The sequence below is a fragment of the Siphateles boraxobius genome, unplaced genomic scaffold (genome assembly GCF_051911475.1).
Source record: "Siphateles boraxobius isolate OS27281-9 unplaced genomic scaffold, OSU_SipBor_1 43, whole genome shotgun sequence".
Taxonomy (NCBI): Eukaryota; Metazoa; Chordata; class Actinopteri; order Cypriniformes; family Leuciscidae; genus Siphateles; species Siphateles boraxobius.
In genome coordinates, this window is record NW_027509064.1 from 4,642,542 (window position 1) to 4,662,566 (window position 20,025).

General features: G+C 38.1%; 2 protein-coding genes across 2 annotated transcripts; both read right to left on the reverse strand.

Annotated features, from left to right (window-relative positions):
- Nucleotides 1–6,057: 6,057 nt before the first annotated feature.
- On the reverse strand, nucleotides 6,058–12,616 carry kdf1b (keratinocyte differentiation factor 1b). Its single transcript, XM_077200138.1, has 4 exons — nucleotides 12,143–12,616; nucleotides 10,502–11,450; nucleotides 9,989–10,057; nucleotides 6,058–7,374 (listed from the first exon to the last, which is right to left on the reverse strand). Exons 2-4 carry the CDS (start codon nucleotides 11,370–11,372, stop codon nucleotides 7,295–7,297), a joined length of 1,020 nt encoding a protein of 339 aa, XP_077056253.1. The 5' UTR covers nucleotides 11,373–11,450; nucleotides 12,143–12,616; the 3' UTR covers nucleotides 6,058–7,294.
- A 1,211-nt stretch (nucleotides 12,617–13,827) lies between these two features.
- On the reverse strand, nucleotides 13,828–16,984 carry LOC143708802 (uncharacterized). The gene is made up of 5 exons (XM_077200131.1): nucleotides 16,887–16,984; nucleotides 16,727–16,779; nucleotides 14,904–16,646; nucleotides 14,658–14,814; nucleotides 13,828–14,035 (listed from the first exon to the last, which is right to left on the reverse strand). The coding sequence occupies exons 1-4, from the start codon at nucleotides 16,907–16,909 to the stop codon at nucleotides 14,684–14,686; spliced, it is 1,950 nt and encodes a 649-aa protein (XP_077056246.1). The 5' UTR covers nucleotides 16,910–16,984; the 3' UTR covers nucleotides 13,828–14,035; nucleotides 14,658–14,683.
- Between the last annotated feature and the right edge of the window lie 3,041 nt (nucleotides 16,985–20,025).

Consider the following 20,025-nt stretch of genomic DNA (forward strand, 5'->3'; position numbering starts at 1 on the left):
ATTGTCTGCTGCTTCTTATTTATTAAATCCAGGCAATTGGTTGATGAAACATTGATTAAAATTATGATACAATTTATACAAAATGAAATTCACTTTAAAGAAAGGCTTTATACAAAATAAAACTTAATGAAGTGATCAGAATGATGTGTCTCGATATTGCGCATCTTATGATTAGGCTACTCACACTGTTCACTTTTCATATAATCAACATATATGAAAAGGAAAAAATAACATAATAATTAAACATAAATATGAAACTAACTTTTCTTTAATGGCTACAACACGTAGTCCTACGTTAGGCCTACAGAGAAATTTAATGTAGGAGCGAACGCCGTGTTACAGGTGAGCATGAGGGACAGAGGTGCTTTTTTTTTAATCAAATAATTCCCAGCGATCGTCGAATATAATTTTTGCTTGAAATGCCCATCCCTACAAAATACGAAATGTCTTAATCAGACAAAATACAAGCATCATAGCAAGAAAGAAATATAAATAAATAAAGAAGTAAAATAAAGAAATAAAATAAAAAATACATTAAAGTAGGCCTAAATAATAAATAAAGAAATAAAAGAGGTTCAGTAGCTTCTGAAGCATGAACTCAAGCAAGTAGTCGCAGTTGTTGATGTTAGGCTACTGATTTAGCGTGTCTGACTAGTCGACAAGTGGGGTGATGACATCATCGTTTCACAAAATATACGGATTGACCGTACACACGAAAACGCAAGGGTGTCAATTTCAGATTTATCCACCCTGGGACCCGGTTTCAAAAAATAGCGATTAGTTTCCCAAAACGCTGGATCCGTCTGGACGAAACGCCGATCCGATAAAAAAATGTGTAGCCTACGTATACAGCCATACGCGTCTCCGTGTGGACAGGGCCTAACACTTGTGTGTCTTTTTTATTAACCTTCATGTATATTAAAACCACAAAGTACGTAATATAAAGAGAGTTGCTGTTGTTTTTGCCCTTTTAAAATCATGAAAAACTAAAATGTGTTTAAAAAATACTTTTTTTTGCATTTTGTAATCCATTCTAATAACTATTATTTGTCTACACTTATTGGTTGTCCCCTGTATTGCACAAGTTGACATGTGCACAGTATGTGGCTGTGTTTGAGATGGAACCTACTATTTGAGAAAAAAAACGGTATGCACATACAACAATAAAGAGTTTGAAACAGTAGGATACTGGTCACATGACCAGCATGTTTGAATGCCGATCTAATTAAGAGCATTCAATTACCCTATCTAGTCTGTCTTCAGGGAATTCTGTGCATACAGAAAATGTGCAAATATCATGTATAGTTTATGAATATATATATATTTTTTGTACAAATAAAATAAATTGCAAATAGTAAAAATAGTCATGTAATATGGTGGTATGCTATTCTGGGATGGACCAGTCCTTTAATATTGATGGATTTCATGTTAAGCCTTCGTCATTGATTTGCAACCTTGACTCAACTCTATCTTTTGGCTCTCATATTTCTTCTCTTGTTAAAAACTCTTTCTTCATCTTCGTAATATTGCTCGTCTACAATCTTCTCTCACTTTAGCTGACGCTGAAACCTTAATTCATGCACTAATCACATCACGTCTAGATAATTGCAATGCTTTGTATCTTGGTCTGCCCAAAAAACTTATTGCAAGATTACAGTATGTTCAAAACTCAGCAGCAAGAGTTCTCACCTCCACCAAGCGTTCTGCTCACATTACTCCTCTTCTTCATGACCTTCACTGGCTACCTGTGGCATCACGTATTCACTTTAAGATATTGCTTCTAACGTTTAAGGCATTAAATGGTCTTGCACCCCCATATTTATCTGATCTACTTTACACTTACCGCTCTGCACGGTCCCTTAGATCAGCTGAACTTGGTTTATTGTCCATCCCTCGTTTCCGGTTGTCTACTGTAGGTGGAAGATCATTTACTGTTAATGCTCAAAAATTATGGAATTCACTATCCCTTACACTTCAAAATATCTCATCTGTGGCTACATTCAAGACTCAGTTAAAAACATATCTATTTAACATGTATTTCGTATAATGTTACTGTATGTATCCTATGCGACTGTAATGTGTGTAAATGTATTGTAATGTACTGTATAATGTAAAACGACCTTGAACTACGGAAAGGCGCTATATAAATAAAACTTCTTCTTCTTTTTCCGTTCATATCTTGTTCTGATTAGAGCACAAAACTTACCACAAAAGTCTGATGGATTGATAACATTTAAAATTGTAATAATTTAGCAGACACTTTTATCCAAAACTGACTTAAAAAATGAGGAGAGCAACAGAAGCAATCAAGCCAACAATAGGCCAACAATATGCAAGTGCTGTGACTAGTCCCAGTTATTTTAGCACAGTACATGTAGCAACCTTTTTATTTTTACATTTCCAATAGATATAGAATAGGAAGTGTTAGTGTAGAGAGGTTAGGGTTCAGGGAATAAGGAGTCGGAAACCTGCAAACGTTCAAACACACTTTAATAAATAAACAAACACAAAACGAAAGTAAAAGCAGCAATGGCTCGATACTCCTTCGCCTCCTGGCGGCCGATGATGGCTCCTCTGCTACGGCCTGGCAGCGAGCTCCCCGTTACCTTGGTCTGCCTGCCCCTCTCCCCATCATGGCGGATGGCAGCAGGCCTGGCACACGGCGGCAACTTCTCCATCCCCTCATGGATGGCAGCCACCCCACCTCGACCCAGGAGCACGGCAGTGACCTCTCTGTTCCACCTGTTCTTCAATCTCTCCAGCACCAACGCCTCGAGCAGCCACAGGTGGTCACTGCTCCTTCATGCTGCCCGACCTCCTCAGCACTGCAATCCACATCAGCAGCGAGGGCTCTCCGACAGCGTGTCCCTCCTTCCTCCCGGGCTTTGGCACCAATATAGAAAGGATTGTGTTCAGGGAAGAAGGAGGCGGGAACCGGCGAACATTCAAACAAACAAACACACAGAAACAAAACATAACGTAAATAGTCCAGGGCTAGTCATCTCTCCTTCTTTTACGTTCCCGGAGCTCGAAGCCAGTATGACGCTTGGGTGATGCTAATTAACTCTTGCTCCACCAGCCTCGCAATGGCTAAAGACTCAGCAGCTCGGGATGAATTAGGCAGGTCATTCCACCAGCTTGGAACAGGTGATTTTGTGCCTCTTCAGGATGGTGACACAAGGCACCATTCACTTACAGAACGCTAGCTCCTGGAGGGCACCTAGGTCTGAATAATGACATTAGGTATACGGGTGCAGATCCAGTGATTGTTCTGTAGGCAAACATCAGTGCCTTTAATTTGATGCGAATGGCATTTGGCAACCAGTGCAATTTTATGAGGAGTATTGTATGTGCAGCATTCTGTATCAGTTGCAGAGGTTTGACAGTGCATGCTGGAAGGCATGCCAAGAGAGCATTACAATAGTCCAGTCTGGATAGAACAAGACCTTGAACAAGGAGTTGTATAACATGCTCTGACATGAAGGGCCTGATCCTCCTAATGTTGTATGGCAAATCTACAGGACCGGGCAGTTGTAGCAATGTGGTCTGTGAAGCTTAACTGATTGTCAATCACAACTCAAAGGTTCCTGGCTGTCCTTGATGGAGTTATGGTTGGCGAATCTAGCTGAATGGAGAAGTTGTAGTAAAGTGTTGGGTTGGCTGAGACCACAAGCAGCTCTGTCTTTCTGTCTTCACAAGGTTGAGTTGAAGGTGGTGGTCCTTCATCCAGCAAGAAATGTCGGTCAGGCAGGCCAAGATGCGAGCAGCTACTGTCGGATTATCTGGCTGGAATGAGAGGAAGAGTTGAAAATTACACATTGTAATTACAAGTTCTGCAAGCATGTGAAGGCTTTTTTCAGTTCAGAACCATTACGGATGACATGGAGTTAACGCACCTTCAGGCTGCGTCAGAAAGCTGAAAAATGTTTCCTTCGGAGGACCATTCCAAGGTAGGAAGGCATCAAGGCACGTCCAAAACCTATGTTAGCTCCACTTCCTGTCTCCTGAGATACCTTCATCTGATATCCTGATACGGTATCCTTCAGTGCCTTTAATATCCCACAATCCTGTGCGTTCCATTCCGTGACAGTTGAGCTTAAAAAATATACATGGCACCTGAAAGTTGTGGTTCATGGTCAGTTTGTGTGTAAATGTTCTTTTTTAACCAACGTTTTCCTCTTTTGATGTAATTTCTATTGATAAATTAATATTGTAGTAATTAAACATTTGCTTAGTTTGCTTGACCAAAGCTCTCTTTATTGTGGTGTAGATCAGTTTCAGCAGGTACCTTTATGCAAGTCAAAAAGTCAGCCGCCTATAAGCTTTCAGATGCAGTCTCAATGCATAATTCCAAATCTGAGGACATGAACAGCTCCGAGTAGATCGTCACGTGTTGTCATCTCGTAATTACGGTTAACTCATTTCTCCATTACTTTATGTAGTGTGGTATATTTAGAATGATTTTTAGAGCTATATCTTTATCGTTATCGTCCTTAGTGTGAACAGGTTTTTGGCTTTGGAAAATGTGAAAAATGACTCCGTGCAGCACCTCCTCTCTATTTAGCACCAATATGAAGGAAGTGTTGTTTTTCCCCATTCATGACAAGAGCTTGTCAAACCTGTTGTGTTTGTTTGCTGTTAGCAGAGCTCTGTTTTATACGAGACGTAAATCATATCTTCAGGCTTATAGTACTGCACAAACACACCTTAATTCAACTAATTAAAATGCTCATTACTTCTTGTATTATTCATGTACATCATTTTTCTCAGATATGGGTATAAATACACAAAAAAAGCATGATGTCTCAGTATTGAACCTGCAGTATCAGGTATGACAAGGTTCAGTAGTTTCGATGGTAGCTAAACCATAGATGATTCATAAAACATCCACAGGAACATCCTGGATATGTTTGACAAACACTCAAATGACACCCGTTTTCCCCTGCCAGACTCCAAAAACCCCTGGAGGAGGCTTCATTAAACAAGGGTGGATTGTTGTTAAACTGATACAGCAGCGACAGTATTCAGGGCAAATACACTCGGTGTTATAAGGAAATATGTCCAAGCCAATAAGATTATAACTAATCACGCCTGAACTTATTTGATATTGAGCCAATGACAGACATAATCAAACACAATAATTTATAAATGATTGACTTTGTGCTCATTTAACATAAGACATAGTTAAATTAAAACCACATACCCAAGACTGTGGTCTATACAGGCAGATCCGTGACCCACACTGACTACAGGGTTATTTAAGGTCATGTGGCTGTGGTTTATGGGCCGCTTGATCAAGGTTAAGAGTCAAGAAAGTGGATGGATTTTCGTGAAAGTGATATAGACACTGCTGTGGTCTCCATGGGTAAGATTTATAGGCCAATGATTAGTGCACAAAACAAAGGAAAATTTGACTACAAATGTCAATAACATATAAACAATAGTTAGTATGAAATCAGTCGTGATGAAAAATATATCATTATAATGCCTTTGCAAATAATACAACAGCATATCTCGCAGCTGGCTTTGCATCTTACGATAAATTCTTAGATAAACACTTTGGTATATCAAACAAGGTGGATGACGTATTAAAACAACTCTTCCGTCACACTGACTGATAGTTCAAATATGTATTGTCGTCTTGCAGTAAACCCCTTTAAAACATTTGACCATATATAACTAAATGCCTGAAGGGTTCATGAATACTAATCCAATTGATCACAGGCAAGCGTGTTTCCAAAATATCAAAACATGACACTTTTAGTGCCATTTAACCTTAAGGCAGAAACTGAAAGTCTAATAAATCAAAAAGTGATTCGGTGAATATGCAATGTATGCCAAATGTTATACAAAGAATCAGTTTCAAGTTTTTGTAGAAGCACTATTCCTCTGCCCTTTCTCCTTAAGCAAATATCACTTTCTGCTTTACAATTTCCTGGTATTCTCTGAGGATTTTATGGTTTTGGTATACGAAGCGTGCTATAGCAGCTTAACTCAAGCATTTCCAAACTGAATGTGACATTGTGTCCTGGTACTGTAACAGCACATGTTGACCTGTTTCCAGCATGCATAAGGGATTTTTTTTATTTATTTGCATACTTTACATGCATTACAGTAGGGTGTGAATGCGAGTACAACTAATTTCTGTGTTGAACACAGTGCATTTACTCAATTCTCATGATGTCAGCTGTCTTCACTGAAGGCACATGCAAATGCAAAATATTTTAATTTAGTTAGCGTACAATTTCTACCACGTTTTTGAGCAAAACAAGCATTCAATGAACTATGAAATCAATTTCTTGTAAAATCCATGTTTATCAAGCAACAACAATTTTTAAAAAAAATTATCATCACTAAAGCAACACTTACATAAGAGAATGATTTTTCCGGACAAATAACTTTTGCAAATGTGACATTCACATTAAGATATACATTGAATTTAAACAAGTAACCAATTAAATGGTATCCTAGACTTCGCATATGGCAAGTGAAGTGCATATAGTTTCTTTGTACATTTAAATAAGCAGGTCCATTTAGCACTCTTCAACATTCATTCATTCATTCCGGCTCAAAGCATTTTGTTTGGTACAACAAACTTCACACAGTCAAACCTTCACTGAAGAGCCAACATCTGAGTAATACATTCCTCAACTTAACAAATAAGCAATAGTTCACTATAAAAACTAAAAAAAAAAAAACATCCTCATGTTGATTCACACCCTTCCTTTCTTCAGTCCACCACGAAAGGAAGGTGAATTTTTGAAGAATATTCTGGCCAATCTTTGGGGACTCATGACTCGTTCCCTATATTACAAGTCTTCAAAGGACATTTTTTCTTGTATGTGTATCATCAACGGCATTGCTTTTTAATGCTTTTCATGTAAGAAGGCAATTTTTGAATGAACTAACTCTTTAAAAGGTGAGTTGGAGAGTAAAATCATGCTACAGTATGCCCATCTGTTGGGTATAAAGAGGTCAGATTGTTTTCTATTCTTCATTCTCAAGAAGTCAAGCAAATTAATTTGTTGGCTTATGTTTTCTGGACAGCAACATTAAGATTTCACACATGCATCACAAGAGACCAAAGAACAAAAATGTGAAGTAGAAGCATAAATACAACTACCTCTTCAGATATGTTAAAATAAAACTGCCCATGACATCACAATTTTCAGGGGTATACTTCTAAAATCATCCACTGACTCCAAGCCAGAGGGCATATCCTTCACAGAGATGAAGTATTCAATGTTTAAGGATGTTTGGAAATAAAAAAAAAGTATGATCTGAAGGAGAACTCTCACGCCCGTATGCTGCTGGGTAGTAAAGGAGTGTCCGATGTGATCCGCACACCAGTTTCCTGGAAACTCGGAGAGAATGCTGTTTAGAAAGAAAGAAAGAAAGAAAGAAAGAGAGATTCAAATTAAAGCAAATAAACATGCAATTTGATCTACAGTAGTCTCTATATGGGAGTCATATCATGAGAAATAGAATTTTCATTGATTTTTAAAAAATAAAAGTTTTCAATCTACCAAAAAAGAATACTATAACTTTCTAAACCCGAAACATCCACTTCATTGGGGAAAAACACACACACACACACACACACACACACACACACACACACACACACACACACACACACACACACACACACACACACACACACACACACACACACACACACACACACACACACACACATTAGCTGTTTTGTTGTTGTTGTTTTTTTAAGACTGTTTATTTTTTGAAGGGGACTGTGATTATGTGATTATAAGCGTCTGGCAAAAGAAAAAAAAGAAAGAAAAAGAAAAACAGCTAAGTGAAACACAGGGAAAGATGATACGATTTAAATGAAAAACAATGACATGGCCCTGCCGGCAGAAAACATAAATTCCGAAGAAATAAATCTTAGAACGACATGCTGAAAGTTATTATATTCTCAACTTCATGTTCCCACAAATGTTTATATAAAGGCAAAAAAATCCAGCTATTGCTTGCCAACAATGTAGAGCATGAAAACAACAAGCAAAGTGAGAGGGAGGGGTAAACCAACCCTGATGAGGAAAAGAGAGACATTCAAATTCAGAGCAGTGGAACCGATCAGATGGCTTCCAGACAAAAGAGCACTGTTTGTGACAATGTGGTTGGTTACATCACAAACCCCTCAAACTTACTAATCACACACCCCTCTCCTTCTCCCAGAGCTGATGCAGACGCTCAACAGCCTTTAATTCAGGCAGGGGAGGCTCACAGCACTGCTACACTAACACACAGAACCGGCTTGAGCTGCTAGCAAACTAAATTAGCATGAGGTTAAAGGGTTAGTTCACCCAAAAATGAAAATTAAGTCATTAATTACTCACCCCCATGCTGTACCAACCCCGTAAGACCTTCGTTCATCTTCGGAACACAAATGAAGATATTTTTGATTAAATCTGAGAGGTGGATCACTGCTACATAGGCTGCCAGAGGGAATGAAACTTGACGGCCCAGAAAGTCATTAAAGAACATGTTTAAATATTCCATGTGCCTACAGTGGCTCAACTATAAGTCTATCAAGCGACGAGACTACTTTTTTCCCGAAAAAAAAAACATAATAACGACTTTATTCGACTATTCCTTTTCATTCCTTGTGGGCCTGAGACGAGAGTTCAAGAGATTTCCACGACGCATGCGCGAGAACTGAACAAGAAGTATTAGAAGAAGAACGTCCTCTTCTCAGTTCTCGCGCATGCGTCGTGGAAATCTCTTGAACTCTCGTCTCAGGCCCACAAGGAAGAAAAGGAATAGTCGAATAAAGTCGTTATTATGTTTTTTTTTTCGGGAAAAAAGTAGTCTCGTCGCTTGATAAACTTATAGTTGAGCCACTGTAGGCACATGGAATATTTAAACATTTTCTTTAATGACTTTCTGGGCCGTCAAGTTTCATTCCCTCTGGCAGCCTATGTAGCAGTGATCCACCTCTCAGATTTAATCAAAAATATCTTCATTTGTGTTCCGAAGATGAACGAAGGTCTTACGGGGTTGGTACAGCATGGGGGTGAGTAATTAATGACTTAATTTTCATTTTTGGGTGAACTAACCCTTTAAGCCAAGGTCTTTGCTTAGTTTTATGCTAAACAAATTGTGGGAGAATCTCATGAAAGACCAGGTCAGATTGCCCCCCAAAATCAAAAGAAAGAAAGAAAGAAAGAAAGAAAGAAAGAAAGAAAGATTTTTCACATTGCAGCATTATTTTAATGATATTTCATTGAAATTTTCACTACTGTTAATAAAATATTCACATTACTGTAATGTGAAAATAAAACAATAATATATTATTAACATTGTAATGTTCACCACCGGTCAAAAGTTTGGGGTTGGTAAGATTTTTTTTAATGTTTTTAATTTAAGTTGTTCATGCTCAACAAGGATGCATTTATTTGATAATAAAAACAGTAATTTTGTGAAATATCATTAAAATTTAAAATAACGGTTTTCTATGTGAATATATTTTACAATGAAATGTATTCCTGTGGTGGCCATCATTACTCCAGTCTTCAGTGTCACATGATCCTTCCAAAATCATTCTAATATGCTGATTTGCTGCTCAAGAAACATTTCCTATTATTATCAATGTTGAAAACAGTTGTGCTGCTTAATATTTTTGTGAAAACAGTGATATATTTTCCACTAGGATTCTTGGAAATAGAAAAGCTTTTGTAACATTATAAGTGTCTTCACTGTCACTTTTTATTAATGTAATGCATCCTTGCAAATAAACGTATTAATATGTTAAAAAAAGCCAAAGCAACAACAACTTTTGAACAGTACTGTATTATTTTAATATCAATACTTAAATTGCTTTTATACATAATGGGGATTTATGCTGTCTTTAAAACTGATTTTGGGGTGAAATGCATTCTAGAGATATTTTCGCATTGCCGTAATCAGGTTTTTGTGTTGAGAAAAGTCTGTGTAAACAGTTCATAAAATCAAATTCACTACTCACACTGGTTACTGTTGTTGCGTAACTTCCTGGCTTCTATGTCATCAGACCTCTCCATGGAAATCTGCAACTCTAAAGAGAGAATAAAATGGTTTATTTACTTAAGTCGACATGAAACGAAAGTTGCAATAATCTTTTCTTCCCTATTGTGATGTATATCTGAGTGAAACAGCTTCTCGGACATGAAAAAATGAAGGGAGGGACTAGAATTTGTCCATCTGGAATTGATTGGATCGTTGTGGTTTGCTATTGCAGTGATCTCATGTGAGTGACATGTTGTCCCGTTCTCGCATCAGTAAACAAATCATCAGAGAAGAGATCATTATTATTTTTATTAAAGATTACGAGGGGACATTAACAATAAAAAAATTAATAATGATGTGCATGGATAAATCATTTATAATTCATTGTGACTTTAAAATTTGCAAGAGGTCACTGAGAATGAGAAGGTGTATATTGCACAAAGTTCAGGACTAGACATTGAGCAAAAGAAAGAGAAATGTTGTTGCCACTCACTTCCATCACTCATGGAATTGAAGCTGCTCTTTTGGCTGTTCTTTTTGCTGTTCCAGGTGTCATTGCCGCTGTCCCGCTGCAGCTCCTGCGGACGAATTTGCGGCTTCTTCTTACTCTTGCGCGTACTGATGCGAACAATCTCTCGCACAAGCCTGCACTCGGCCTCCTTCTCCTCCATGTTGTGTTCCTGCACGATATCCGAGATCAGCTGACTGATCTCCCGGGAACGCCGCAGGAACATGGAGTCCGTGGTGCACTTGGCCAGCTCGTTGATCTCAAACTCAGAGAAGACCTCCATAAGCTTCTGGGTGATGAGTGTGTCCACATCTTCTGTCTCGTTGCCATTGATAAAGTCATCTTCCCGTAAGCTACTGAAGTAGCCTGAAATGCCTGTCGGACTGTCCATCTCTAATTTAGAATTGGAAAACGACACACACTCCTCATCTTCTTCAATGACGGATGTGTCCACCTTGACACCACCAATACAGACGTCAGGGTAGAAGCCATTCTCAACCTGTGGAGGACTTGCCAGGTTCTCCACCTGCGGGTTAGCAGCTGAGCTTTCCTTAGAAATGAGACAAGGCAAGCGCCGACATACGCGGTACAATCCACAAGTCAACACACTACAAAAAAGCTTCCTGCAGCTACCCACGGACACACAAGGTCCGCACATACATGTCCCTGAAACGGGCTCTTCTTTGGCAGGGAGAAAACTTACTGTCTCCGGCCCAGTCGTATTGCCATTAGCATCCTTGTTGACTTTGTGCCTCACTCCAAAGTGCTGGATCTCAACCTCCACGGGGTCGACAGATCGTTCTCGGTATGGCCCTTCATCAATGGGACCACTGGTCCAGGACGGGGTGCTCTCCATAGGGACAACACTCGGCCCAGACCGTCCTCTGGTGGCTGCTTTTTGCAGTTACCTGATGCTGGACTCTGGGCTCAGAGTCTGTTAAAGAAAAAGAGGGGAAGAAGGTTTTAGCTTACACTTTCAGTAAGTCTCAGTACCAAAACTGCAGCATACTGCCCCAAATTTCCTTTAGGAATGTAAACCAACCAGTTTTAAAGCTGTTTTGTGTTTGTTTTCTAGACTGTTGTTGTCATTGTTAATAAGATAGTGAAAGTAAAACGTTCACCTCAACACCAACACATAGAATCTAAATGTTCTTAGTGTCACCTAAAGCCTTATGAAAGTGAAAAAACTTACAATATAAAGTAAAAAAATATATATATTTTAAAAACATGCAAGTTTACTGTAGACTACAGATTTTTTTTCACTTCTGGAACAATTAAACATTTAAAAACAGTCTTAGACTAAGTAAATATTGAAAACATAATTATTTCCAACTTAAATGTAATACAGATTTAGATCACAGCAGATTGGACAATTGAATCTTTGTGATGCAGAGTAAATTACATCCATGCACTTTAATATTAATATCTAGGCCTCTATTGATTATTTACAAATTCCGAAAAGATACAAAGTTCAAACTGTCACCAAACAAACATCCCGCATTTATCTTTAAAAATTCAGGCAAATGATACGAAGTTTTTAGGAAATAACTATGCTACTGTTAAAACACTTCAACGACAGAACATCTTAATTAGTAATATTAACTATAAAAACTTTATTTTACTCACACCATATGGGGGAAATGTCGAAGTCTGACGAGATTCTTCCGGAAGTCCGGAGAGCTCAAAAAGGTTACTCGACTTAGATTTCACTATTACTCCACAAGTATAGCGTCGGTGCTCATTCAGTCGCCCTCAAACTGTATTAAAAAGACCAAAAAGTGAAGGAGAATGATTTGACCGGAATGCTCGTCGTACCTGCTTCTATAAACACACAGGCAGATCTCGCAGGCTACCTGATTCTACAGGTACATCAGGACATGGACACCAGTGACGTCATTTGAAAAGTCTAACCCATTGTTTCATTGACTGTAAATCAGATCACGTTTGCAACCAAGTGTACACGTATATTTGAATAAAACAAAGTTTTAACCTTCGATATATTTTTAATTCGATAGTTAATCTACATGTTATGATGAGGTAAGTGAACGCAGCGCTGAGCTTTTTTTCAACCAACAGATGGCGTCAATGCTCCTCTACAGCGGAGTGGGTTAACTTTGTCTCCTTCCGAAGTAGGACTGGTTTTTAATTTGGGAATATATAGCTACAGGCCTATCTGCAGCCAATTTCACCACACCAAACTCTTTATTTGCATTTCTGAGGCATCTAGAGCTTCCAACAGCAGCTGTGGTTGTGCTGTCATTAAACAGCAAGGACAAATAACGAGCAATTTCTTCCATTCATTGTAGTGGAGCGCGGGGCACAACGTAACGCGGGGCTAGCCTATAACACACTTGTTTTAAATACTTCCACACAAGCCAGCATGACGAAACTTTGTGTATTTACTAGTTGCCGTATCAGCACTAAATAGAGAAAAAAATTCACCAAAATTCAGAAATCTTTTCAAGATATCACTGAACATTTATTTAACCATAGCAAAAGTACATTTCTTAAGTTAATTTTTCATCTCTATTTTTTGTGTTTATTTAAAATTAGACAAATCTGATACTATTTTAATCTCCAATCTGTTGTTTAACAGTTGATATAGTTCTTTACTGCTTTGCTAACTAGCAGAAGACACTAGCAGAGTTTAAACCAGTTGTGCAGTTGGGTCATGTTGTAACACTGCGTTACAATGTGCCCCTATTAGAAATATGCTATTATATTCTATACTTATGAATTATACTGAGAAAACATGAAAATAACATGTAAATAAAGACAGTCAATGTTCAGAAATTGTTTTGAACTATGCTGCATTTTCCGGTGTGTTTGTCAAACTCAAAAATTCATTTATTTTTAATTAAATGCCATTATTTATATGAATTTTTTTATAATTGTATTAAGAAAATATTTTTGTTGACTTGTATATTTTTTGATTAGATCAGATAACATTTTAGGCTGTCATATGTTACAATGTGCCCCTCAGATGTTACAATGTACCCCAACAATGGTGCATGTTGACATTTCACTTCCATTCTTTCTGGGTAAGTCAAGAAAAAAAAAATACACTATTAATAAAACCAAACCACATAATTGTACTAGACATGTGGGAAAAATACTCACTCTAAACCCTAAGTAGATTTATACAAACTGAGAAAGTAAAAAAGCATTACGTTGTGCCCCGCTCTCCCCTAATACAAGTAGCCTGTCTTATTCTCTGACAGACATATGCTAAGTATTCAACTCCAAACATGCCTTTTCATTTATTAAGTCAAATGTCAGATTTACATAACATTTGGAAAGCATTAAACGGATTTTGTGGGTTTAAAGTTTATTAATATGAAATGTACAGTCTTCGAAAAGGTGGTGAATCAAGAGTCATAAATTGCCAAGACAGTTTCCGGTGTCGACAGTTTCTGTGATCACTGAACAGCAACGCACTGGATCAGTCAGAGCATCCTATAGTCCTTGCAGAGACCAAAGCCTGATGACTGACAGCCTCCTTAACACACCTAATCAAGGCTGCAAGAATATGAAAAAAAACATTAACATTTGTAAAATACTGTGCTAGATTTAAAAAAATAAAATAAAAGTTCACTGGCTTCAATGCTGTAGGCCATGAAAAAAGGTATAGGCTACTAGGTTCTGTACGCATTTTCTACACAGATTTTCTGTAGGCTACACGAATACCCCATTGACCTACTACAGCTGCCAAAAAGTAAAGTATTTTAGTATGCCATGTGGAATACTGTATATTTTATCAATATTGCTGTGGTATTGAGGTGTGAAATTTCAATTACAACTGGACTAAATTGTGACATCCATCTGTAAAGTTGGGAAAATATAGTATTCAGCTGTTTGAAATGTTAATCGCATTATATAGTTATGCAACTTTAAAAATTGATATATATATTTTTTAAAAATAAGGTCATATAGTATACTGCATGTATGAAGTAAACTACAATCATATTCTGAACAAAGCCACAAACATCCTGAATTATGAGACTGCCCACTACATAAAGCAAAGACAGATTGCTGGGATGCTGTAAAAACCATCACACTTTTGGACTACAGTATTGCTTGCAGAATGCAGATCATTTCCTGGTAAACGCCAAAACAGACAGACATAAGCAATTGTACTCACTTTATGGCAGACGTAAAGAACTGCTTCTAGATGGAGAGGTTCACATCCTGGAATTTGACTAGGCCCTGTTGACCAAGACCTGCAGGGCTATTTTGGGTCACCTCACATTTAGGAGCTGTGGAATCCAGCCTGTTAACTTGAGGCTGGTTTTGTTCAGCTGTGGCAGAAGGAACAATGTTATTTTCTGACTGAAAATCGTATTTCAAACATGCAATGAGATTATGATTGCGGTGCACTTGAGCAAACCTTGTCTGTAGTTGCTGGAAAGTGTAGGAAAAATCCTTCGGATGGAACCTTGGCCAAACTCATTTGGAAAGGCAGTTATATGCCTAGTGTAATCTGTATTTCCTTGAGATACAGTGAATTGGCTCTGGACTCCTTTGGAACCATGATATCGACGAGCTGAAGATCCAATAGGCGTATGTACATTTTTACCTGGCTTCTGGCCCAGGGAACATGGAGGGAAGGAACTTTGGAAAACACCACTGCTAACGCCACCAGAAGCCTGTTGGTTCTGAAAATTACCAAAGCTGCTTGTGGGTGGTTTATTAAGCCTAACACGGACTGTATTGATCTTACTAACTCCAGCAATATTGGGGTTAGTGGCACTGAATCCTAATTCACTTCTGGAAGGTTTTGAGGACCTAGAATTTGGCTTGTACGAGGTCCCCTTCACAGAAGAGAAGGAAGAGCTAGGATGAACTTTGGGTTCATTGGATTCTGGTCTACTTTGAACGTTTGTAGGATCCTGCATTATCCTGATAGCTCCAGAACTGGCAATTGAGGACTTTGCCACATCATGTTGAGCCTGACTTTGAGAGGAATACAAGGGCTTATAGTTTTGATGAAGCCGACCATGGAAATTGTAGGTCTTCTGGAATTTGGGGAGAGTAGCTTCATCGTGAGGTATTAACTTGTTTCTATGAGCTCTTTCTGGGGCACTGAGAAGAACCTCACCAGAGCTGGCAATTGAAGATTTATCAACATTGTCTCTACAGTCATTTTTGGAATGTTTTCTTAGCTCAGGACCGGGACTGTATTGAGTACCACTCATTGAATAGAGAAAAGGTTCATTCCATGACTTGCCCCGACTACTGGCAGTCAAATCTCTAGAGGTCTGACTGGTCTGATAGGGGTCAACATGACTGGGAACAGAATCTAGACGCCCACTATAGGCCCCATGACCTTGAGCACTTTCTCCACCTTGAACTACAAAGACTGGCCCCGAGCTAACAATTGAAGACTTGACCTCACTGTACTCAATTCCACTACTAGAGGGTTTTCTTGGTTTTGTACTTGAATACACAGGTGTTCCCTTCAGCAATGGGCCATAACTGCTACTGGCTGTCTGGACTTGGTTAGTACTTTGGCTCCCCTTAGATGAACTATGCTGATGGGACAACTGACTTGAGCTAGAAGTGAATCCATGATTTGGGTCTCTAGTAACTTCAGAGTTGAACTCATTGCCAAATGCACTTTTAGGAGCATTCACTACAAAGATTCTACTAGATCCAGATGTTCTAGTAGAACTAGATTCACCTCTAGAGGGTTTTAAGGGATTAGGTTCAGGTACTTTTAGGGTTCTCATTAAGGTGGACCCACCCTGATATGAAGTAGAAGCAAGTCGGCCACTAGTCTGGACATTTTTGAAAGCATCAGTAGCTGCACGAGACCCATATTGAACAGAGTGTTGTCCAAAACCTGACAAGTCATGTTTTGGAACAGAAGCAGAAGGCTTAAAGTTAATCATATTTTCTTGATTGTCACTTTTAGCTGGAGTCTGACAATCTTTTAAATCAGATTTTATATTTGTGCTTGCTACTGATCTCCCTTTATGATAACTGTAACTTCCATGGGGACCTTGATGGTGGGGCAGGTGAACGGAATGGTAGGCAGGGTTAGTCCAACTTCCCATTTGTTTCCCCTCAGGGACAATCACTGGGAAAGTACGAGTTGAAACTCTTTGTACATTAGCAGTTGGCATGCTCCCTGTTGAAACAAATAAAAAGTACACAAACAGCATGAGACTTCAATGTTTCAGATAAATATCAGAAGTGTGCTAGGCCTACCTTCATAATTCCCCAAACAGGTTACACAAGCAGGAAACAATGCAAAAAGAATTCTGAAAAAAAGCAAGTCAACCATTTGGTAGAGCAATTTACAGGTTCAATAAGCTTCAGACCAAAAAACAAAAAAACAAAACTTAATTTCAGTCAATTTAGAGCTCACCTTAAGCAGTCTCTAGAACCCATTGTTAAAGAAGGCCCCACCAAACTAAGTAACCAGCAACCTCTGTTACAATCCCCTCACTTGATAGCTTAAGACAAGAAACTCAATAGGAATCTCTTATACACCCCACTACTTACCTTCAGCCAATCAGCAATCAAGATACCTGCAAGTTGCAGCTGTTAACAATAAGCACATCACTTTAATTATATGGATGATCATATCCCGGTTTTGACTATGCCTACCAATTAAAATAATAGGAATATATATTTTCTAAAGTTCTGCACATACTCATCTGACCATAATTAGTTTTTCAACACTATGAGCTCACATAAATAAAATACATTGCCTTGCCTTTTCCTTGTGTAGAACTTGGTAAAGAAAGCAGAGTTGATATCATTTATCATATTTATATACAACTAGCATTTTGTGTTAAAGTTCAGATTGCAAAATATTCATTGTGTATAATGTACAGTAAAGGCCAGGCTCCACATCCACTATATTTTGAAGCGAGTGCTTTCGAAGAAGAAGCTTCTAATGCATCAAGTTGAAGTACTGACATGTGTTCGCAGTATGAGGTTTCATACCTTAAGGAGGTATGAAAGCCATTAATGCAATCTAATACATAGCCTTCCCTCATACCCACACGCATACACAAACCACTCTGACAATTTCCCATTCCCACCATTGCACATTTGATAGATAGGGATCATTACTGTCATTCCTGCAGTCAGCAGAAAGGAGAAGCATTCGTCTCCTGATACCAGGTACTTTAAGAGGTGAGGAGATCTGTCACACTGTCCTACTTTTCCTTGGCATGTCATTTCATCCTTTGCATTGTCCCTCATTTATTCTTAAATTTATTAATCATTTATTAATAAATGCCTGATTCCTGTTAAGCTTTGTTTAGAAACAAATGAAAAAGGACAACAGGGTTTTTTTTCTTGCTAGCATCATCAGAAATCATTATAGTGCCACAAATAAAGTGACTCGGTATGGAAACAATGAATAGAAATGAAAAAGTTTTTTTTTTCAATTGCAATGAGCCTCATTAATCAGAAAACATTTATCCAGGAAAACACACTCTATCCGTTCTGCTCTGAATCCTTTGTTTTATCTGGCACTTATGAGGACATTTGTGAGAATAAGCTCCAGTAATGGCCAGCCATACTTGGCAAATTCCATCGTCAGCAGATTCTCCGAGCAGTGACATATACAGGAGAGAATGTCCCATTGTTAGGCGCAGTTTGAATCTATTTATCATCGGACATTCAAGGATTCTTATTATAAAACTTGGACTAGATATTGTATTTCTCATCTTACATTCTACACCACCACCACTATACAGATCTGAATTTTAGACAATTTAATCTTTAAGTTAATCTTACTAAAAGATGTTTAGTTCATATGTCACCCTAACAAATCGTACTAAACATTTTTTCTCCATTTCATTACCAAATATATGTCCAGGTTTTTAAAACCATTTTTTTTATTTCTCATCATTCACTTTGGAGATTTTCACAAAATGTTCACAGTAAGAGCTACTGTAATAGACTGTAACCTATAGTGGGGGAGACTGGGGATGGGTGTAACATTTTTGACATTTCTGTCTGCATCTTGGAGTTCTTTTAAGCCAATGCATTCAAAATGTCATTCAGATTAGTTACAAGTGTCAGCTATTAAATGTCACAAACAGAAAATGAGTGGTTTAGTTTCAAACATGGGGAGTGAAATGTTACAATTCACCCTAAATTCCAAGTTAGTTGTAACCACCATGGGTTGATATGTAACTGTGGCGAGCAGGACAAGGCTGAGGGCCGTGAGAGACATGCGTGGCGTGATTACGGATGAACGACACCTGTGCGGCGCACCGGTCTCGTATCTCTCACTCTCTTTGAAAGCTTTTTATTTAACAAAGGCCTATGTGTTGAGGCAAGTGAACCCTTCAGAACCGAGTTTGGACAACCCTGACCTAGGCATATTGAAATTCAAAGATAACACAAATACAACAAAAATTTACTTGGGGTAGGTTGTAACATGCATAATTGATGTTACAACTAATCCAGCATCCTATTGCCATGACCTAGCTCACCTCAAAGATAACAGCCAAAACATTAGCACTAACAACTTGCATGAAAACTTGCATATCTACATATCTTGCATATCTAACATAGACAAAATAAACATAATCTAACTTTTAAGAGTTTAACTATAGGGAATTGCCATAAAATTAAGTTAAAAAAAGTTACTTGCTTACATGAAAATTAGATTTTCTGCTCTAAATTTGCTGAGTCTGCCACAGGGCTTTACTTTCTCGCATGTGGAATAAAGACTAAACTGAGCTGGAATTGTTACAATTAACCTGTGTTACAACCATCTTCAGTCTCCCATACTACTGTCATTTCATGGAAAAAAGCAGGACATTCTGTGAATATATTATTTTGTGTTCCAAAAAAAAAAGTGTTATCAACATGGAGTAGGCTACTACCAGTAGACTACAAAAAAACTCACTTTGTTACTGTACTCAAAGGGGCAATATTTAAGAATTTTCATGTATTAATAATGTTTTTATATTGCCAATGTGTGAACAGCTTGTAAAGAAACTGAAAAAAATGAGACCTTCCCTCACAGGTTGTCCATGAAAGCGTGTAGACTGATTTGTATGTGAAGGACTCAGGATGTTTGTTCCGAGAAAAACAAAAGGATGTGACGTTTACACACGCTCCCGAGAACCTCTCTTTCGTTCTATGACACATGAAAAACAAATGCTTATACAATGTTCAGGAAAATTCCGAAAGAAACCTTCTGTACTGTAGTGTCAATGTGTCAGGCAAAGAAAAGGGATTCATTCAAACTATAGTCTCACATAGTCTGATCTATATAGTCTATAGTTTCAAATAAACTTTAATCAAACTACCATAATAGTGTAATTTGAATTACCTCATCTGTCGATGCCGGTGAATTGCAGAGCTGGTGCAAACATATCCACATCAGTACAATCAGATGTTTTCTGTTTTCTCATCACTGTCATTTTGGTTGTGTGTATATGTTATTGAGAGGAAAGCATGCAGCACATATTTACATATTCATCTAAACATCACTCTCAGCAGTGTGGACGACATCAGAATGTTCGTTAATCACT